Genomic DNA, 23845 nt, shown 5'->3' on the forward strand with positions numbered 1-23845 from the left:
GCTTGACCCATGCAGCACTGGAGATGAGATCTTGGTTGTGGAGGTGGACGCACGAGAGACTGTCACTGTGGGAGGCCAGAAGGTCTTCAAGACAAACCCTCTGAAGGGAATGGGAGCAGGTGGCGAGAGAGGTCAATGCCTGTACTCTGGCCATGAGGATCTGGCAACAGTGCCAGAGGAAGTTTAATGACTTCACATAGGTGGCTAAGGTTAGTGAATGCATCTTTGCATGACATCTCATACCCCCGCTACAACCTCCCCTGCAAAACCCCCTCCAACCCCTCTTCCAACCTTGCGTCCAACACCCCCCAAAATCCCCCAACCTTCCCCCAACCCCTCCTCCAACCTTCCCCACTCTGCCAAACCCTCCTTCAACCTTCCCCCCCAATCCCCCCGACCCCCCTACAGCCTCCCCAACAGAACCCCCTCCAACCTCCCTTTCAACCTTCCCTCAACACCCCCCAACCTTCCCCCCAAATTCCCCTCCAGCTTTCCCCCCAACCCCCCCTCCAATCTTCCCCCCAACACCCCTCCAAACTTCCCCCAACCCCTCCTCCAACCTCCCCCCAACCTCTCCTCCAACCTTCCCCCCAAACCCCCTTCCAACCTTCTCCCAAACCCCCTCCAACCTTCCCACAACCCCCCTCCAACCTTCCCCCAAACCCCCTCCAACCTTCTCCCAATCACCCTCCAACCTTCTCCCAATCACCCTCCAACCTTCCCCCAACCATCCCCTCCTTGCCCAACATGCGCACAGTATCCAATTGGTTCTGAAATTACAGGGATTTGACTTGTCATTCTTCAAGCAGGACCACTCTCAGCTGCTGCTGCTGCTTCCCACCTTCAGGCAGGTTCATGGTTTCCTGGCGGGATTTTATAAAACAATGGAATCGTGGAGCTGTCCGAAGGTCGGAATCAGCAGCAGCAACTAGTGAAATTGGTCTGACACTGTTAGACTGGCTTAAAGAATATCAGAACTCTCAGCCTGACAGATCTATTTTTTTAAAGCCGGTCTGACCTACAGCTTTGGCTGCACAGCGTGGACGACGAGAAACTGAAACACCGAGCTCAGGCTCCTCCAGAACCCAGGCCCCAGTGTTTGGTACTGCCTGCAACTCCTATGCTGGGGCCCTGACTGCTCTCTTTAGTTCCTTCCAGCTGCACTCACCACCCCATGCCCCACGTCATCTCCCCAACATCCGGCAAGTTAGCACTTGGGCTATGATTGATACCTTCAGCTCACTGATATACATATATATATATAAAAAAACTGGTCCTACTGGTGGTTTCTTTAGGTGTGTTCAGAATTCATTGCATGAGGATTGTGATCCAGTTATCTGGGCTTCAAATTTACAATTCTGTTAATTGTTTCAAATTGTAAAAGGAAGGCAATCTGCTTTATAATTATTAACTGAGTAAATGCAGTATTTTGCAGTAAATTTTATGATTTTGTGCTCATAGTGCAGAGCTTTGTGTGATTGAAGAACATATTGGGAACTTGGCTTGGAAACCAGTGCACTTAATTTGTAGCCTGCACAATTTTCTGTCCAAGATAATGGATGGAAAATTAAGTGGACTGCAAATGAGGCATGCTGGCATTCTTGGCTGAATTCCTGAAGTGCACTATTTACATTAAACTATGAAATTTCATGGAATTATAAAATATGTACAGCACACAAGGAGGCTATTCAGCCCATTGTGCCCCTGTTGCCTCTTTGAAAGAGTTATCCAGTTAGTGAAGCATTCCATCCCCGCACGCAGCAAGATCTCAGCAACCTTCAGGCTTGGACTGATAAGTGGCAATTAACATTCATGCTATACAAATACCAGGCAAAATGAGGATGGGGATTGGTGGTCACTATTGACCAGAAATTTAACTAAACCAACCACATAAGTACTGTGACTAGAAGACAGGTCAGAGGCTGAGTATTCTGTGGCCAGTAACTCAACTTCTGACACCTAAAGCCATTGAGCCAATGACAAAGCACAAGTCAGGAGTGTGATGGAATACTCTCCACTTGTCTAGACAAGCAGCTCCAACAACACTCAAGAAGTTTGGCAGCATCCAGGACAAGGCAGCCCGCTTGATCAGCACCCCACCAGTCACTGTAAACATTCATTACCTCCACCACCGGCTCACAGTGGCAGCAGTGTGTACCATATACAAGATGCACTACAGCAACTCGTCACGGCTTTTCCAATAGCACCTTCCAAACTTGCAACATCTTGAAGGACAAGTGCAGTAGGTGCATGGGGACACCACCACCTACAAGTTCCCCTCCAAGTCATGCATCATCCTGACTTGGAATTATATTGCTATTCCTTCAGTGTTGCTGGGTCAAAATCCTGGAACACCCTTTCTAACAGCACTGTGAGTGTACCTATATGACATGGACTGCAGCGATTCAAGAAAGCAGCCTACCATCACCTTCTCAAGGGCAATTAGGGATGGGCAATAAATGCTGGTCTTACCAGTGAAACCATATCCAATGAGCGACAAAAAAGAAATCCAGTCTCCTACTCTTTTCCCATAGCCTTGTAAATGTTTCCTTTTCAAGTATTTATCCAATTCACTTTAAAAATTATTATTGAACCTGCCTCCACCACCCTTTCAGGCAGTGCATTCGATATTTAATTTTTATCTCAGTATCTGTCCAAACTGGCACTATTGAACTAGATGTTCTGTATATTTTGTTTGCAAGAAGAATGCAAACCCATTCTCTGTTTATAGTTTTGTGATTTAAGTACTAAGGTTGCACAAAGGAAGTCTCTGGCTTATACATTTTTCAGTTATATTCTGCAATATAAAGCTGCTGACGTTCACTGTGGGAGACAGCAGGTGGCCTTGCAGGTCAACGTCAAGCAGCTCTTGGCCCTGAGGGCCCGGGTTCGGCTTGCACCACCTTGACATGGGCATCAGCAATCTGGGGTGGTTGGTTGAGTACCTGCATACCCCTTTGAGCACTGAGATCTGCAGACATGATGATAGCAGTATGAACCTGCATGGCTTATGTTATGACCACAGCTGATGTTACTGCTGGGCAAGCCAGACCCCAGAGTGAAGTCTGTCTCGCTGATCATAAACCTTTTTTATTTCTGAAAATGAGGAGGAAGGGCTACTGACCTCAAAAGCATAGAACTTTACTAACACCCGTAGAATTTTAAAAATTGAATGTTTTATTGAAAAGAAAAAAAACTTAAACACACAAGATAAAAGTTACACAGTTAAATCAGTCTTACAGAACAAACCTAAAAATCATGCTTGGTTAAAAGTACGCAATTAAACTACCTTTTTGGCAACAGCCCCTTAAAGATTTTTAACCATAAAATAAATATTACCCAAGTCAAAGAATTGTCACTTTAATAAAGGTACACCACACGACTTCTCGGACACTTCCACTCTGATGTGGGATTCCAAAAGGAGGTTCAGAAACAAACCCTATTTCCTAAAAGAAAGACTTTCCTGGCTTAGCATTGAGCTGCTTCCTTCATTTTAAACCCTTCACAGTTTTTCAGCACTCCAGCACACAGAAGCAGCAGTGGACATCCCCCCACAGCAACTCTCAAAAGTTAAACAACCCTTTCCTTAAACATTCTTTCTCCCTTTCACCTCAGGTTCCATTGTCCGCAAACAACTCTTTGAAACTCAACTTCAGCAAGTATAAAAATCTTTCATGTTTTCTATTTTGCCTCTGCTTTCAGGTTATAAAATGTAACATACCTTCCCCTATTTACTCATGGAATCCCTGAATGGTGCAAATGTCCCCTGTCACCTTAACTCCCTTTTGAAAGCCAGCCTTATCTCACAATGCAAATTTTCAGATCCAACCTATTTACTTGTAACTCAAACTCACCATGACCTCATGCTCAAAGCTAACACCTTTAACGTCTTATCTCTTAGGCCTCACAGACAACCTGTCTCTAGTAACCTTCCCCCTGTTTAATTAACATTGGACACACACACACACAGCTCTCTATACAGAAAACATAATCACAAACATATAAGAATATACACCTCTCATCACAGTTGCACCAAGCTTAGACATGATGCACGAATCACATGGCCATGTTTGAGTTTCTATGGAGCATTGAGATGATGGGGGACTTTTCCCAGGCCAGTGGCAGCAGACCTGGATGCAAGTGGAGTGGAAAAGTTGGAAAAAATAACATTAGGTCAGGATGCCGGTGTGATCCTGTCCCCTTTGAGTTTTCCAGGGTGGGTTGGAAGTACAGTGGGGAAATCCCTTGGCTGAGGCAAGAGGCTATTTGAAGTACTTAAGAAGGTAATTAGGAGGGGTTTAGTGCCTGGACACTTTCTTCCCCAACAGTGCAGGGACTCCACAGTGCGTCTACAACCCAGCAGGTTGGAGAAGGCGAATGCAAAGTTGGAAGTACTTCCTCAGTGAAACTGACAAGCCTGAACACTTTCATCAGTCACACTGAGGAGATCCAGCATGGCCAGGTGCAATGCTGGTGTACAAAGCACTCCTGCTATTAGAGAGTCCTATCACGGCTCAACAGGTGATTGTCAATTATTTAGAAGATACTTCCCTGCTGCCAGCTACACCCTCTACATCTGCTGAGGTCAAGGGCAGTGGGTACACCACTGCTGCATGAGCCAATAGCAGTAGGCACAACACCAGCAGCAGTAGCTGCCTTCTCGGCTACATGCCTCTCCAGAGACCAGGAGTTGGGCACCATGATCCAGTTAGAAGGAGGCAGGTCCCTCAACACAGGATCTACAGGCAGAGGACCAGCCCTCTCCACATGTCTGAGAAGCATCAGTGCCTCAGGAGACTCAGACTCTGCAACAGGTTTCTGCTGACTGTGGCATCCTCAAGGACCCAAGCCTCCTACCCAGTGGACCAGGTGGGCATTCATTGCCAATGACCAACAAGGCGCCTGTCACTGGAGACCCACCACTCGCCTCACCCGCATGCCCTCATCCTGGAACTGTCATTGTATAAATTGAATTCAAACTGTGCTTTAGTCAGTGGGTCTGTTATTGTGGGAGTGGTGTCAAAACTGCCCATTAATCATGTTGACCATATACTTGGAGATGATCTGACAGGAGGCTGTGTGCTGCCTGTCAATGTCCATTCAATGTCCATTGAAATTATTGAAGACAAAGATGTATTGGCAATGTAAATGGACTTGGGAAAACATATGCCGATCTCTAAATATGTTGGAAAAAAAACAATGGTTTGACTCAAGCGATGCCCAAAGAATCAAAAGCTCAGATTTCTGAGGTTACAGGACACTAAGACCTCAGATTGACAATAAAGAGTTAACAACAACCAAAAATAAATTGACTCTGTCTGAATCAAACTTGCCTGAAGACCCTAATCCGCAGGCATCAAAGAAAAATATAGCAGCACTCCAGGCTAATGGACAAACAAAGAGAAACAGTGATTTAAAACAAAATGACTTGGCTCTAAGTAATGTTGTTACTGTGGAACTATGAGGAGAAATTCAAGTCTAAGAACACAAATTAAAACTTCATATGAAGATACATACATACAAATTAGGAGCAGGAGTAGGCCACTCGGCCCTTTGAGCCTGCTCTGCCATTCAATAAGATCATGGCTGCTCTGGTTGTAACCTCAACTCCACATTCCTGTCTACCCCTGATAACCTTTCACCCCTTGTTAATCAAGAATCTATCTAGCTCTGTCTTAAACATCTTCAAAGACTCTTTCACCGCCTTTTGAGGAAGAGTTCCAAAGACTCATGACCCTCTGAGAGAAAAAAATTCTCCTCATCTCTGTCTTAAATGAGTGACCCCTTATTTTTAAACAGTGTCCCCTAGTGCTTGATTGTCCCACAAGAGGAAACATCCTCTCCACATCCACCCTGTCAAGACCCTTCAGGATCTTAAAGGTTTCAATCAATTTGCCTCTTGCTCTTCTAAACTCCAGTGGATACAAGCCTAACCTGTCCAGCCTTTCCTCATAAGACAACCTGCCCATTCCTGGTATTAGTCTGGTAAACCTTCCCTGAACTGCTTCAAACACATTTACATCTTTCCTTAAATAAGGGGACTAGTACTGTATACAATACGCCAGATGCGGTCTCACCAGTGCCCTGTACAACTGAAGCATAACGTCTCTGTTAAAGATTAAAGGGAAACTCAGCTGTTTGCTGGAAAGAATAGAATCATAGAATGGTTACAGCACAGAAGGCCATTTGGCACATTGTGTCTGTGCTGGCCCTCCAAAGGAGCAATTCATCTAATGCCACTGCCCTGCCTTTTCCCTGTGGCTCTGCAATTTTTTTGTTTTCAGATAATGATCCAATTCCCTTTTGAAAGCTTCAAATGAACCTGCCTCCACCACACTCTCAGTGCATTCCAGATTGTGACCACTCGCTGCAGGGGAAAGTTTTTCCTCATATCACCATTGCTTCTTTTGCCAATTACCTTAAATCTCTGCTCTCTTGTTCGCGATCATTCCACCAATCGGAACAGTTTTTCCCTATCATCTCTGTCCAGATCCCTCATGATTTTGGATACCTCCCTCTCCTCTCAACTTCTCTTCTCCAAGGAGAACAGTCCCAACTTCTCCAATCTTTCTACATAACTGAAAGCCCTCAATCCTGGCACCATTCTCGCGAATCTTTTCTGAACCCTATCTAACACTTTCACATCCTTCATAAAGTGTGGTGCCCAGAACTGGGTGCACTACTCCAGTTGAGGCCAAACCAGGGTTTTATACAGATTTAACAGGAAACATTGCGGTAGATTTTCCTGTCATTAGTCAGGGAGTATGGTATTAGCACACCAATTGTATAAATGCTGAACCTGGTGTTGAAAGTTCAACAGAAGGAAGTGTAAAATCTATGTAAGTGTCTCCTAGGCTGTTTCCAAGAGGTGACTGGTAAATTTAAAGGGATGTGGACTTTTAGAAGTAAGCAATCGCATATCGTTATAAAATGCCATAGATTTTACAATGGCTGATATTTTTAATGTTTAATTAGGCTTTTGCAACAGTTGTGTGGGTACCAAGAATGTTTGGCAAGCACCAATATAGCTGGCACAATAAATGTGGAGACAGCAAACAGATACTGTGGCCAAGTGATTAAACAGCACAACACTCCAACCCCATTTGACAGCTGGCAAAGTGGAAGTGATTGAGAATGAGAGCATCAAGAAGGGTGGCACTACTTGTCACTTTCTGTGTCTGTACGGGACAGCATACAGCATGCCTGCACAAGCGGGTTGGATGGAATCTGCTTTTTGTTCTTTCTCGCCCACCTGGCATCTCTTCATTGCTGTCCTTGTTTCAAAAAAGTTAGTAAAGAGCAATTCCTGTTTGGTAAACTTATTGCTTCCGAATCTTAGATATGCAAAAAATTGGCAATGACAGAACATGTGGTGCACAGCTTTTTAACCAGCCAAGGTGAAGAAAGAGGTAAGGTAAGGAAAGAATCAAAAACAAAGTTTGGAAATAGCTAGGTGCCAGTAGAAAGGAAATTTGGGCAGGTAATATAATGGGTTGACAACTTGATATTAGCTGCTTTACACCATTGTGGAAATTAAAATAACCCCTTATGTCCACTTTACACCTGCTAATTGTATGTAACTGATTGGAAACTTGTGTTACAGCCACTCGATCACAAATAGGCACCAAACAAAATGTGTTTTTTCCTTCTTTAAGAGAAAAGCTGATACAAAAAATTCTTCCAACAACATTAATTAGGACAATCCAACAGTATCTTCTCTCATTTCTGACTTATTGAGAAAGGCAGATAACTGGAAATTGATTAGGTATGATGACCTAGAGCTATAAGTTAAATAAGTACGCTAATTGATATGAATGATGTAAGTTGGAGTTGTTAACTAGATACCACTGAAATCCACAACTAATTGCTGATATCACTTCAAGTGTAGAAGCGCACAGAAGCAAAAGCCTTGTAATCCAAGTTACACTAATTGGATATTTTATTCTTGGGGAAACACACATCATCCAGGTTTCAAACTGGAGCTGTGAAAATACTCTAATTGGGCCTTTCTTCCAAAGACACAGACAGTCAATTGGAGAAAGAAAAACGAGCTTCAGATAGAATTTAAGCCAGTTTGCAGCAACATTTAATAGCTGTTGCACAGGAGTATGTGGGAGAAATAACATCACTAATCTTGTCAATACAAATCATGAAAGTTACAATTATCCTCCTCCATTGCTCCTCCCGTTATTTAGTTCAGTGGGAGAGTCCTAACTTGATTCCACTCTTGCCTATTTAATTACAGATAGAGCATTTGTACTGGTGGCTCACTTTCAATCCCCCTGCTGTCACCTTGGAAAATCAACCAAGGATCCATCCCTGGTGACCTCCTCTTCCCTACTTACATCTTAGCGATGTTAGCAGTAGACTTATCCAGCTCTCGAACAATCACACCCAGTGAAAATACTCTAATTCTCAACACTCTCTGTAACCATCTCCAATGTTTAAAACTCCCTGCTGTCTGATTCTGGTCCCTTGTATAGCCTTTCACTCACCACAACACTGGTGGCTGCAGCGATGAGGCCCCACACTCTTAAATTTCCTCCCTTAATCTCTCTTCCCACTCTACTTCGCTCTCCTCTTTTCAGGTCTTTTCTAAAATCTACCTTTGATCAAACATTTGGTAATCCTTCCTAATATTTTTTTGGCTTATTGTCATTTTTCTCCTTACGCCTCTGTGAAGTATCTTAGGATGTTTTTCTATGTTAAAGAAGCTATATAAATACAATCTGTTGCTGAAATACAGCATAAGCAAAAATGTAAAAGAAATAGTGATTGTTGCACAACAGTATTCTTTAAACCTCATTCATTATTCACTGAAGCACCTGGATAAAAAATGAATGGACTTCGTTTCTTAAATTTACATTCGTCTAGACAGCTGTTGAAATAGTCTAATTAGTAAAGAGCTTTCTCAGAGCATTTGGAACAGGATAGCCTAATTAGCATGCACTCATGTCATAAGGAATACTTATAAGTACTCACTCTACTTATAAGCATTTGTTAGATATTACTGTTTATTTTTCTCCAATTCTCAAGCATTTGTAAACAGCAAATGGGAATAGCTTATTCACATATATTATTTACAAAATGCTTTAGTGAATTTTGAAACCACAATTCCAGAGATCAACACAGGCTTAAAAAAAACAGTATTCATCTAGATATTTCTATGGGAAAAATTGTAACAGCTAATATAATGGCCTAATAAATTTCCAGATCACATCATGAAAAATATTACTTTAGTAAACTCAATGAGGTTAACTTTCCACAAACATTCTACCAATCGTCCACTGCAACTCTTGTGGCAGATCTCAAGAAAGCTCAGAGAAAAGATGGTTACCTCATTTCTCTGAAGTTAATGCTGATCTTCTATGAAATTATGATAAATGATTAGGAGAACCCCTCAAAAATTTAACAATAATATATTTAATAAAATAACAAACATGTGGCCATGTAACAAATCAAACCAGATAATCTTGTTCTTCTATTTTTACTTATCTCTGTTGATATTCTAATGGTGCAAAACCATTTGTGCCTGCTCCAATTTTGCTATTTATATTAGCATATCGATCCTATAAGGAAATGCTCACCAATATGTTTTTAACTTGCTATTTTAGCTTCCCAATGGCTCAGTGAATTTATCCAGTGAACTGAGTCATCAACATCAAAAATATTACATTGTGACAGGCAGGGAAGGAGAGATAAACTGAAACCACTGTAACCTTTCCCCTATTTCCATAATCAGTGCAGTTTTGGAGAGAAAAATAGCCCATGGAGTGTGTGGTCAATTTAGAAATAACAGCAGCAAGCTTTTGTGGGTTTAAGTAAAGAAGGTTTTTTTTATTCACACATTCAAACTGAAAGTCTAAATGCCACGTCAGTCATTCCTAGACGCACAAGAAAAGTACAATAAAGGGAAAGAAAAGAGTCTACTTTTAGAAGCTGTAAACCAAAAGAATAGTTCACCATTCATGTGTTGTATTTGTGGTAGAAGAACGGTTGCTGTGGGCCTGATAAAGAAAGGAATTGTAGTTCCAATGGGTTCAAATAGATGAAGTCAGATATTTGGATTGTCGCAGGATTCCTTCGAAGAGATGAATTTTCAACATGTCACAGAGCTAGGCACTTGTGGTTTTCATATCAGGAGGCCAAATCTTTTTACAGATGGTCTTGGAGTTTTGAAATAAGGCTAAGAGGCTCTTTTAAGATGTAAAGTCTCCTGGTCATTAAAGGCAAAGATAACACAGCCTTTTTCTGCAGTTGCTATCTCTTTTGGTGTTCTTCTGCAGACTGCCCAGGTCTTCCTGGGTCTTTACATAAAAACTCCATCTGGAAAGGCTGAGTTTAAAGGGAGATAATGGATGTGTTCTTCGCGCTTACTCAGGATAAATTGGTTTCTGCCCAACCCTGTTGTTAGAGTTCCAACTCAGAGACATGGGGTGGAATCATCCCAGATTTGCACTAAATGTGGTAGTGGGCATGAAAAAAGTAATTTTACCCGCCGGCCGCAATGGTGTGTTTTTGCACAATATCGTCCCCTTCCTAGCGCATCTTAATTCATTAATAGTGCGTTCGTGGGATTGCTGGTGGGTGGGCTCAGATTCAGCTGAGCTCCATGGCTCTTGGAGGACTGCTGGGGAAGAGGTATTTGTGAGGTCCGAGTCAGATTACGGGTCTCTGGATTTGGCCTTCCAACTCATCCTGGAGAGTCAGCTGAAGGCGGGGAACACGCAGAGCTGTTGGAAGCCCTCAACAGTGTGGCACCCAAGTCAGAAGAGTGAGTCCGCCTGCTCTCTGATGAAGTGGTGCCCACATGTACGCCAGTGGGGGTCTCCATGTCATCCCCATGGAGACCCTGGTCCAGCAGAACGCAGAGATGAGCGCAGACCCAAACTCGATCACAGTAGCCATGGGTGAGTTCCTGCAGTGGCAATGTCAGAGAGAAATGAAGCACCTCGACGTTCCTTCCCCTCAAGGAATCAGGCCAGGGCCATCGGGCACCCGCAGGGAGAAGGAGCAGCAGCTGGGCACCCCTGGATCATCCACTCAGGAATCTCAGAGACTGTCCATTCCCTCTGAGTCCCCTTTGCCTGTGACCCCCTGAACCTCATCCTCTGTCACTTCAGAGGGAGCAGCTGGCCCACAGGAGGACAGTCAGAGCAAGCTGGGGCCCTCAACGCCTCGACTTTCCAAAGGATGCACGCCAAAGTCATCAGAGGCAACAGAGCCAACCATTCCATAGGCTGTCTACACCTCAGAGCAGCACCTAGAAGAAGTGGTAGGCCTGGCAAAGTTGCATGGGTGAACATGTTTCATCACTTTATAATCTGAAAATGTATTCACTCTCACTGAATAATCTGTAATGTTGGGCATAATGTATGGTGGCCCACTGGCGTAGGGCGTGTTTGGCAGCGTGAGCGGACAATATGGCGTGAAGGCCAAAAATTGGTTTCATGATGTCCTGAAACCAGTTTTTGATCGTCTGATCAGCCCGTAGATGGTGGGCTATGTTTCCCGCCATCGGACGTTGGGAACCTCATTGTAATACATCTGCATATCATTATAAGGCCAGCCCGCTGGAATCATCCTCATCCCCCCCTTCCCCCCGCTGGATCATGGGCGCGAAAACACGCCGACCTGTATCACAACAGCATATAAAAGGTGTGTACTTGGCAGCCTGCACTGTGAGGGAACTCGGGGCTGAGTGCACAGAAACGTTGCGCAGTGCTTGCAAGGATTGCCTGTTGGACTTCAAGGTAGGGACGCACGCCCGATGTCACCACACGTCATTTTATGCGTCGGCGTGCAAGGCCCGCCCCCGCACGCCAAACGGAAGATTCTGCCCATAGGTTCTACAGAGAAGTTCAACATAACTTCTCTGTTTTTCGATTCTGTCCCTACAGGAAAGGACCCCAGTGTTTTCTTTGCTTGTTTATGATCTTAATAATCTGCATCACTTCAGTGATTGGTAAATCCTTTAGTTCCTCAGCCCCATTTAGACTCTTATTTTCCACTCTCTGAAAATGTTGATGGTAAGTAGCACCTTAATATATTTCTAAATCCTCTCTGATATTAAATCGATGGATCATCCAATTAACTGAGAGAATTATGTTTATAGATCACAGAAGGTATTCCTTCATTGCTTTCATAGAATCATAGAATAATGCCGTATAGAAGGTCATTCGGCCCATCATGTCAGTGTCGGCTTTATGGGAGTGCTTGCTCTTTCCCCACAGCCCAGCATTTATTTTTCTTCTCAAGTATGTATTGAATTCCCTTTTGAAAGTTGCAAGTGAATCTGTTTCCACCACCCTTTCAGTTCAGATCACAGCAACTCACTGCATCATTTTTTTTTCCTTGAGTCACCTTGGTTTCTTGGACAATTACCTTCTATCTGTGTCCTCTGGTTACCGTTCCTTCTGTGGCTGGAAACAGTTTCTCCTTACTTACTTTATCAAAACCCGTCACAATTTTGATCACTTCAATCAAATCTTCCATTTTCCTTCTCTGCTCTAAAGAGAACAAACCCCGTTTCTTTAGTTTCATCACGTAACTGAAATCCCTGGTAACTTTCTATTAAATCTCCCCTACACCCTCTCTAAGGCCATGGCAAGCTTAAATGGTGGCCAGAACTGGTCAAAATTCTCCCCGCAGAGGCCTAACCAATGTTGTAGAAAGGTTTAGCATAACTTTGTTGTGTTTGTACTCGATGCCTCCATTTATAAAGCCAAGGATTCCACACGATTTTAGCAGCCTTCTCAACTTGTTCTACCTGCTCCAAACATTCATGTAAACCCTTTAAAATTGTTCCAGTTAGTTTATATTGCTTCCCCTCATTCATCGTACCAAGATGAATGACTTCACACTTGTGTGTTAAATTTCATCTGCCATATATCTGCCCATTTCACCAGTCTATGTCATCTTTGCCAGGTCCTCCTGAAGTGTTACTATCCTCCTCATAGTTTACAACATTTCTGAATTTCATGCTATCTACAAACTTCAAAATAATGCCCTGTACACCAGTGTCCAGGTCATTAATAATTATCTGAAAGAGCAGTGGTCCCAACCTCGACCCCTGGATACCAGTGCAGACTTTCCTCCAGTCTGAAAAACAACCCTTCACCATTACTTTCTGCTTTCTGTCCCTTAGCCAATTTCATATGCATGCTTCAGATACTGAAGATACTACAGTCCATGTCCAAATGCAGCAAGACCTGGACAATATCCAGGCTTGGGCTGACAATTGGCAAATAACATTCACGCCACACAAGTGCCAGGCAATGACCATCTCCAACAAAAGAGAAACTAACCATTGCCCCTGACACTCAATGACACTACCATCACTGAATTCCCCACTATCAACATCCTGAGGGTTACCATTGATCAGAAACTGAACTGGACTAGCCATATAAATACTGTGGCTACAAGAGCAGTTAAGAGGCTAGGAATCCTGTGACGAGTAACTCACCACCTGACTCCCCAAAGACTGTCCACCATCTACAAGGCACAAGGCAGAAGTACGATGGAATACTCCCCATTTGCCTGGATGAGTGCAACTCCTACAACACTCAAGAAGCTTGACACCATCCAGGATAAAGCAGCTTGCTTGATTGCCACCACTTCCACAAACATTCACTCCCTCCGCCAGCAACGCACAGTAGCGGTAGTGTGTACCATTTACAAGATGCACTGCAGGAATTCACCAAGGCTCTTTCGACAGTAACTTCCAAACCCGCGACCACTACCTTGTAGAAGGATAAGGGCAGCAGATAGATGGGAACACCACCACCTGTAAGTTCCCCTCCAAGTCATTCACCATCCTGACTTGGAAATATATCGCAGTTCCTTCACTGTTGCTGGGTCAAAATCCTGGAATTCCTTTCCTAACTGCACTGTGGGTGTACCTACACCACATGGACGGCAGCAGTTCCAGAAGACAGCTCACCACCACCTTCTCAAGGGCAACTTGGGATGGGCAATAGATGCTGGCCCAGCCAGTGAAGCCCACATTCCGTGAATGAATTTAAAAAAATTGTCTCTTTTTTGAAAGTCCTTATATTCCACATTAACCATGTTTCCTTCATCCACCCTTTCTATTTCTTCACCAAAGACCTCAAGCAAGTTAGTCAAACACAACTTGTCTTTAAAAAATCTGTGCTGGTTTTCATTTATTAGTCTATTTCCAAATGCCAATTAATATTGTTCTAGTTGATGTCTCATAATATACTCATCACTGATATTATGCTTTATTGACCTGTAATTTCCAAGTTTATCTCTCACCTATTTTGAACAAGGGCGTAACATTTGTAACTGTCCATTCCTCTGACACCACTCTCATATGATTTGGAAGACTGTGCTCAAAGTCTCTGCAATTTCCACCACTACTTTCTTCAGCAACCTGAGATGCATCCAATCCAAACTAAATAATTTTTCTACTTTTGAGCTAACATTTTAAGTGCCTCCTCCTGATCTATTTTTATTTTATACAATTTTGCTTTTTTGCAACATTTTTTTCAGTGCTTAGAATCTTTATTTAATGATGGCCACTAATCTTTTCATTGCATTACTTGGAAGCATCAGTTTTTATTCATACTCCCAGAAAACATGATATACCATCGCCATCTCTCCTCCTCCTCCAGGTACCATGCCTTAAGAAGACATTGGTGACCATGGGCTTCCATTAGATTGGTCCATGATTATGCTGGTAAAGTACTGCAGTGGTTTGCCATTGCCTTCTGCAGTGTGGCTGACCAGGAAACTATCCTGCTCTTAGCACCTGCCATCAGGTGTATTGGAAGGATTTACAGGCTGATAATCAACTTGTTTGGCCACGTTATGAATGCATCTTCCGTGGCCATCAAGTCCTAGAGTGGGACTTGAACCCAGAGCTTCTGGCCCAGAGGTAGGGATGCTATCACTGTGCCAAAAGACCTTCCACCATCTCTTCAGTAGAGACAAATAAGTCAATGGAAAAGAAAATTGGGTGTAAAATGGCCTGCTATTTTGTTATCACTCGCTTTATGCTATTTCCCAATTCTAAATGCACCCCCATAGTTTAAAGTTGTCCCTTAATAGATGCACATTACCTCCTATGATTCACCTCAGCTGTGTTTAATTACATTTTAGGGATGTTTTCAAAATGAGCCATAAGGAGGCTATCTAATGATGGCATCCAAAAACAACAAGAACATGCGGCACACAGGATATCTTGGAATTGAGTCTGTTTCCACACTTTCTCTTCAACAACCATCGGCAATGCACAAATTGACTTGGCAGGGTTGATGCATTTGCTTTGGAAGCAAATGGTGTCCATGCCAGAGTCTTTTAAAATAAATGTTGATAACATTGGCAGCTCTGGCAAGAGAGATTATCAGTAGTTCTTTTTCCCCTACATTTTGTCAAATTGTTTTTAGATTTCATAGTTACTAATTTTGTACTTCAGATGGAAAGAAAATGAAAACAAGGATGCATTACTTCAGTGTAACGCTGCCAATCAAGGTTAATACTTTTGTTAATGCATTGCATTGGGATTGGGGATTTGATTGTCAACCAACATGAACATCACAGTGGTTATATTGTGTGTAAGTGAACCCTTATTGTACAAAAAACTACTTAATTGTGGTATGTTATTTTCTTGTAATTACCAGATTTTAAAACTAATTTACATTTGTTTTTTTTTCAGAAGATTGGTCTCATAATAGTTGCATGCAACTTCCTCAAAACCTGTTTAATTGCCTAATACAGGTTGACCATGTAGGCACTTTATTGGTTCCAGTATAATGAGCTCATTCTCCAGATTGATGCTTATATGGTCCAGAATAAAGCAGTCCTAATCTCTGACAGGAGATCACATCAGTTCATTTATTAAAAAGGCCAGAAAGGAGAGGAGAACTCTACAGCTTTACCAATTAGTCAGTCCTGATGTTTCACAGATTGACTTGATGATTTGCAACATACAAAGCTGGTGGAAAAAAAATTGTCCTTTAAAGCATAAGCTTTTGACATATTAGAAATAAAAATTACAATTACAAAATACTTCAACAGATTTCACATGCCTTGTAATTGCTAGGTTTCTGCTCATCTGAGCTTAATTGTCATTCTTCACTTACAGATCCAACAAATCTGAGAACACTATAAATTATAGCTCTTCACACAAAACAAAACGAGGCTGTGCTGAAAAGTTCTTGTAAAAATATCTTTCTACTGCAAAGTACGTGGAGCAGGGAATCTATAACTTCCTGCTATGTTTTTTCCCCATCTTTCTCAGCACATCAGCACAGATTTAAATCACAACATATGAATGTATCTTTACAGAAGGAATGCAAATATGTTGAGCAAATTAGGAAATTTCAAAAAGTGTAATTCACATAGTTTTGCTTCAGACGTACAAACCCAAGTGTTCAAACTCAGAACCTCAGTCTACAACACAATTGTAGGGTAGATGGAAATAATAGAATCCATAAGTTACGAGAGTCTCCCGAAGCTTGTTCGATTGGTTGTGTAGGGTTGACAAATTTTCCAGAGGTTATCATTAATTGGCCTCAGATTTTTACTTCTCCAAACAGAATTTGCAACTGGAAGCAGATTGTTTGTGGTTGCATCATGTCAGAAAGGGGTGGGCTTGATGGGCTGGATAGTTCTTTCCAGTTCTTTTTGTATCTTCAAACACACTTTTCAATTCTGAAACTTCTAAGTTAAACTTCCGCACCCGCCGACAATTAAAAGGCCTGTTAAGGCCATTAAAAAGGTAATTAAAATTCAAATTTACGCTGCCTGTCCAACCTTATGGTTGGCGGGAAGGCTAAAAGTCCAAGCGGCCGTTGCACTTTTTAGGAAACCTCTTCCACGGGCGGGATGAGGTTTCCTAAAGCAAACAGAAATCAAATAAAAATATTACACTTGAATTAAAAACATGTCCCTGCTCATGTGACAATCACATGAGTGGATATCTTTTTTGACATTTTCATTTTATTTAAACAGCTCCGTGCCTCAGGGGGATTGAAACACTCTGTCGTGCGCATGCATGAAGTTCGCGCTAGGCCCACTTGTCCTCCTCCCCCCGCCTGCACAGGCAGTGCTCAGCGCTACCGCTTACGTTCCACGCAGGGCGGGCCTTAATTGGCCCGCTAGCATGAAATCACGGTGCGGTGCCGATCGTGGGGGGCCATCGGCTTCCCGCCCGACCCTGCGCGCCAAGGGCAAAATTCTGCCCCATATGTAAAAAGTTGATGAAATGCCAACCTCTCTCTATTATCTCCTGCTTGTCTTTCAAAATTCAGCAACCATTAACCCATTTGTTTACTAATGCGAGAGAGTAGTCAACTAACCAAACCTTGTTTTGAAAATATTATCTATCACTAACAAGATATATATGCAGGCATATTGATGATGTTACTCAGCGTTTTTAATACAGTTTCAACATTGTGTGTCACAAATGCATATTTACATCATCAAGGGGAAAAACAGGAATTAGTTCATACTACACCTAAAAATGTTACCTTGAGAAACGTCTAATATATGAATGATTGACACAGATTTAGCAATTCATCACATTGATAGATGACAATTAACAATTACAATCCTGTTTTAAGAGTAATTCTGTTTGAATCGTTTTGGCTTTACTTCCTCTATCCCAACTTCATAAGTTATCAACTAGTCCAATTTAATTTTACCTCTCTTTCAAGCTTTCTTGAATTTGTTAAACTTTCTTAAAATTAGTTTTACTCCACAGCTGAAAAATGATAAATAACCTGTGTTTACAATTTTACATACAATGAGTACAGTTTGGTGAGACACTCTTACCACTGGCATCTATAACACATTCAACATAAAGTTATATTTGCAGCATTCTCAAAATTAGCTATGGCTATTCTGGACACTTTAGATAGGATGCCCCACATTTAGAGAATAGCAGTTATTTAGATATTTTTAAAAATTAGTTTTTAAAATTTAACTTTATATTTCATATGGGAATGTGCATGAGAAAGCTGTTAAGTACAATTGTTTTTGAAATTTACTGAGATAAACAGTTTTACTTATTATTTGTTCTTAAGATATGGGCTTCGTGGGCAAGGCTACATTAATTGTCCAACCTTAAGTTGTCCTGAAAAGGTGATGGCGGCTGCTGAATTGGTGCAGTCTTTGTGGTGATGGTGGTTCCACAATAATGTAAGGTAACAAACTTAATGATTTTGGCCCAACAACATTGACATATGTTGCCATACCTTCAATCAGGATGATGTGTAAATTGGAGGGCATGGTGCTCCAATGATTTTGCTTTTGTCCTTCTTGGTTTCTAAAGGTGTTAGGGTTGGGAGACACTGTCAAAGTAAGCGTGGTGAGTTGATCCAGTGCATCTTGTAGATCGTACACACAGCAGCCACAGTGCACTGGTCTTGGAGGGGGTGCATAGTGAGTTCAGTAGCAGGGACACTGACCTCAGAAAAATGTATTGTAGCTACTGTAAATACAAAGAAGTTTGATGAAATATGTTGGTAGGGTCTTCATCATTCTGATAGTTTGGATATTCTACCTTTATGTTGTAGACTTCCCAAATCTTGATAACATTAATATACTCTTCCTGAATTGCAAACACTCCTTAAATAATCCTCTATTCAGCTTCAGAGTAGGTATATTAAACATATAGAAGCACAAGATTAAAGTCATATAACTACTAACCTCAATGAACCAACTGATACTACAGGCTCAGGTGGTAGAGAAAACCATTAAGTGACGAAGAGGTCGACATGAAAATTTAAACAACAGTTTGCAGGTTTGTTACTTCTCCAACTTACATGAATTGTTTCAATAAAACAATAATGTGCAACTCAGTTTGAAACTTTAGTGTACTAACTCAATCCAACATCAGAGACTACAACCAATGACTTGAGAACAAGAAAACAATATATTCAGAACAATGTTACATGTGCACATCCAACTGAGGATCACAGGAGATGAAATTTCTCATGTTAACAACTTTAGCAAGAAAGTTCACCCATTTACAATATGAGGTTTCCTATTTCATACTCACATAGATTCTTTCCACTAAAACTTATAAAAACTTATAACAGAAATTTCACTCCTCCAGTGTTCTACAATGCTTAAGGCAAGTAACCAATTTGTAAGCAGAGACCAACAAATCAAAGAGAATGGTAAAATATTACGCTGCGAACACATAAAGATCACTTATCAATAGCTCAGTTGATAATCTCATCACTTTTATTAGTACACCAATATCGATCTTAAAGCAACCTGTACAGCCCCACTGCTGCTACAATTTGAGTTCACTCCCTAATGTCCTAATGACAAATGAAAAATATTTCAATCTCATTGTTCATTGCTGATTTTTAAAAAAATATTATTTTCCTAAAGGCATTATAGCACATGGATTAGCCTTTATCATACAATCTGAATTTTCTTACAATTTATAATGATTGTAGAGTAGAAATAAAGATAATTTTTTGAGCGAGTGCAGTCAATAAATTAGAGATTCAGTTTTGATATTTTTCAGGCATAATGATACAATGCTGCGATAAACTGCAGTGTGACATGCTAGTCGCAGAATCCTTTCAGGAATGTAATAGTTTGTTGCTTTTGTTAGATAATAAAACCAGTTTAAAAATATAGCACTTGTGCTTCACTAACAGTATTGTCAAGGTCAAATGTAGGTGTTGCTCTGAACACAGCACAATTATTTTACTTCAGTAAACTTTTATTTCAGCGGACCTTTAAACAAAAGCAATGAACTGGAAATTTCAAAATTACAGTTTTATCATAGACAATGATATACTGCAACAAATTATGTTAACCCTTTTGACTTCCTACCCTTCATAAGACCGAGCTTAAGCAATTTTCTTTTAATTGAACACTTTGTTGAATTTTTGTGAACGGTGACAATTTTTTTTGTGAGAAGCCCCTGGGGTCTTGTCAATAGCTGGGTATACAACAGAAGCTTCCCTGAGAATGAAACAGTCACTGTATCTAGAATGTGTGATTAAGATATTTCAGAACGACTGAGACACATTCAGTTGGTCTCTCACCTGATCTTCCTCACCGCCACCCTCTTCATCATATTTCAGAATATTGTCCCTTACATCATCCTCTGGATCAATCAGAAGTTGCTTTGTCTGTCGTTCCTTATCTCTGCGTTTCATCCACACCACAAACAGCAGGACTAGGACTGAAGAAAGTTAGAAATGTTTAATTACACCATTAGTATGATACCAATGCTAATTTAATCATTTCATTCTAATTGCAATACTTACTTAGCAAAATTATGATACATATAAGGATTGCAATAATGGCTCCTGTGCCCAAACCAGCTGCTGCAATAGCACCAATAGCTGTACAATCTCCATGCTCATCACAGGGACAGACTTTCACTTTAATAACAGAGGTGCTAGATAATGGAGGGTTGCCAGAATCTGTGATTATGATTGGAACATCGTATACACCAGCGACCAGGAAACCGATCCTCAAGCTAAGTTGGGCAGAGTCCCCTGAAAAATTCAGATAGAGAAAAATCAACAGAAATTCTGTACATCACAAACAATTCGATGAGCTCTTACACAACTAAAAAAGCAGAGATAATCTCAGCAGTGATCATAAATCACAGGCATGACAGCTTTACAATTCACACATACTACAAACAAGGGAAAGTTCATTCTTCATACACATGAAAAAGTGACTGGAACTCACGATTGCCCACAAGATATTTAACGCACTCTTGCAAAGTAACCAATTGCCAGAGTCTCAGTGCGTCATTAATTAGCTCAGGAGTGCTGTGAACTGTCGGTTATTAATATTATTTCATCCTCACATGGATTATCATTCCACAAGGCAAAAAAATTGTTCACTTGTGTGGAATACATGATTGTTTACTTAATCCCATACCAAACCTGCTTAGGCAATAATAATTTTATGATGCACTATACGGCGACTCAAATTGTTTATTTCTGTTCTATTATGGAAACATTATTGTGTTAAAATAGGATTGTATAGAATTGTATGTTTCATGACTAAACTTGATTTAAACTGACAACTAATCGATACAGAATGATTTGAAAAAATGGTGTGGCTTATTGCTTACCGACCTGGTAACAGGTTGTTTTTTTTTTCAACATTGTTTTTTTTTCAAATGTTTTACAGCCACATTTATTTTGATTATTTTTAAAGCTGAGTTGCTTTTTCAGGGAGCCATTAGAACACAGCAGGTTGAATAGACCCGTTATTTGGTATAACCATTTATGATTTTATAATTCTATAATTATCAGCAGATCGTTAATTTTCTTCACACCCTAAGTAACAGCAATCACACCAGAAAAAGAATTAATGACATATTTGAAATGTACTTAAGTTGAAATGATAATAAAAAGTTCAAGCTAAGATGTTAAAAAGGTGATTAAAATAGCATGGACAACGTATTCCATTATTCCCTCTATATATCCTTGCAGATTTTATGGCATCTTTCATGAAGTATATTTACATATACTACTCTGAAAAGAACAGGTGCTTGATTCATTTATGGAAGCTCTACTTGACAAAGCTTAATATTTGAATGAGTTTAAGAGTATCTAAGTGGAGTAGTACTCAAAGATAGCATTCACAGTGTAAGCTAATAAAATTTACATATGCAAATGACATTAATTATAAAACTGATTTTCTCTGTATCATAAAAACATGTCCCATGGCTTTATATGGAGACCAAATATTTTCTTTGTTTAAAAATATCACAATGCTAATGACACATTTAACAAACCTGTTTAACACACAAATAAGCAGCTTTAAGAAAATAAATTAATGTTGATTAATAATTCAATTTTTAACTTGCAATGTGTTTAGCCTATTATGTCCTAAAGTTAGCTCTACATGCACCAAATACCCTAGGGTAGCATTGGGGGTATATTGGGACAAAAAAATCTTATTTGCTTGAGTGAGTTAGGCTTAGCAAGTAGGATTTGTTAATGTTATCTTGATCGTGATACTAATACCATTGTCACTTTTCCCCAATTTACTCAGCTACACAGGCAAAGCAAAAGAATTGTAAGTAAGTAAAATTGTAAAAATAGATCAGCTAATTTTCTAACCAGAAGACCTGTTGTGTAGGACACAACAAGGACACATCTGTAGTAATCTAGTAATGAACTGCAAGCTGTGGTAGTCACTGTGCTCTCTTGCTCATGCTGGAACAGAGAGCCTGTTATCAGTATCCTAGTGACTAGTAATTTACAGGAATGATTAGATTTATTTTCACGGTTATGCAAGCTTTTTTGGATGTCATACCCAAAAATTTATTAACACATTTATAACACCTGAAATATCACATTAGAGTATTTGAGCATCGGAAACTAGCATGGGTCATTTGTAATCGGATTGTTCAGCCTATGGCCTATTAATGTAATTGTACCCGTGATAAACACTCTCATACCATTTGGGAATACTTGTTTCAAACATTATTATAAATGTATAAAAACATCATTGATTTCCTTATATTATTCCTGGACAACTTAAAAAAATGTAATACAAGCAGATACTCTTGTTTATTCAAATCAATAAGTATAAATAACACAGGGCTCTACTCTGTCCTCTAAAATAAAATGTAAGCAATTTGATTCAGCAGTAAAATTACCCAAAGAAAATAAAAATAAAAATAAATGTGTTTTGGAATCAGCTAGAGATGACAAAAGGAGACCTTCTTGCCACTGAACAAACAGCCTTTCATTTGCCTGGAGAACATCCTACAGAAGCATTGCAAACAGCTGCTCATATTCAGATTATAGCATCTCCTTGAACCAAATAAAATGATAACTGTGGGCAAAATTTCTACTTTCAACCATGGCTTTTCTGATAGGCTGAGGCCTCAGATTTTGACTTTGGATTCTGTCAAATCGTCTCCTTCCTGCCCTCTGTTTACCACCAAGACTTGTCTCACCTAATCTTTGACATACCCATGTAACCTAAATTCCTTCAGCTTCCAGTCACATGCACATTTTTGCAACCACTTCCAGCCTGAGCCTACAATGCACCTTTATCCTCCTCTTCATGTCACTCATTCAGTTTTCATTTCTCCCCTCCCAGTACTTGGTTGGCCCCATCTTCCCACTCAATTTATCACAACTTTTCCACTGTTTTACTCTGCTACCATCAGCACACACTTGACTGTCTGTTAACTAAGCTCATAGTTACCCTTTGCATTCTTTCTTTATTCTCCAAAGGGTCCATCAAGGCAAACACTTCTGCCACTGTACAAGCCATCATATACTCCTGTAAATCAACATGATGCTAGGGGGCTAATAAGCAAAATCATATCTTGATCTCTCAACCTACTCCTCTTTTGAGCACTACACTGTTCCACTCCTCCCACCTCTGCTTGAGAATTCTCATGCTCTCCTCTGCCTCCTAGGCCCAAGCCAAGGCTCTCATTGAGGTATCCTCCCTCCTTTCCCATCTTAGTTGCGGCACTGAAGAACTCAACCTCGATTATTTCAATTTCCATCTCAATTCAGTTCACCTGCTATCCTCCTGAGCATATCTGCCACACAGCTGGTTTGGTCATCCATCACTAGGTCTGCTCGACTACATTCAAACACTAGCGGGCCTGACTGTCAAAAATATTCATCACTTTAGTATCATCCTGGCGAGCAACAAATGCACCAGTTTTGTTTCTCCTCTACTAGTGTCTCCTTAAACCTCTCTCCTCTGCCTTCTCCACTTCACTTGTCATGCTGAGTGTGAGCAGCTCAAGGACTTCTTTCTCACTATGGTTGAGACCATCCATTCAGCTGTCAATGCTGAACCCTTTTTTTCCCTTAATCATCAATCATAATTCCACACAGGCTCACTCTGAACT

General features: G+C 40.8%; 1 protein-coding gene across 1 annotated transcript in view; it reads right to left on the reverse strand.

The window, feature by feature from the left end:
* LOC144688569 (cadherin-4-like) overlaps positions 1–23845 on the reverse strand; it is a 732621-nt gene that overhangs the window by 23635 nt on the left and 685141 nt on the right. Inside the window, exons 13-14 of the mRNA XM_078555304.1 lie at positions 20262–20495; positions 20037–20176 (exon numbers count right to left, since the gene is read on the reverse strand). Coding sequence (XP_078411430.1) covers positions 20037–20176; positions 20262–20495 — 374 coding nt within the window. The remainder of the gene's footprint in view (positions 1–20036; positions 20177–20261; positions 20496–23845) is intronic.

This window comes from Cetorhinus maximus, chromosome 13 (genome assembly GCF_964194155.1).
Source record: "Cetorhinus maximus chromosome 13, sCetMax3.hap1.1, whole genome shotgun sequence".
Lineage (NCBI taxonomy): Eukaryota > Metazoa > Chordata > Chondrichthyes > Lamniformes > Cetorhinidae > Cetorhinus > Cetorhinus maximus.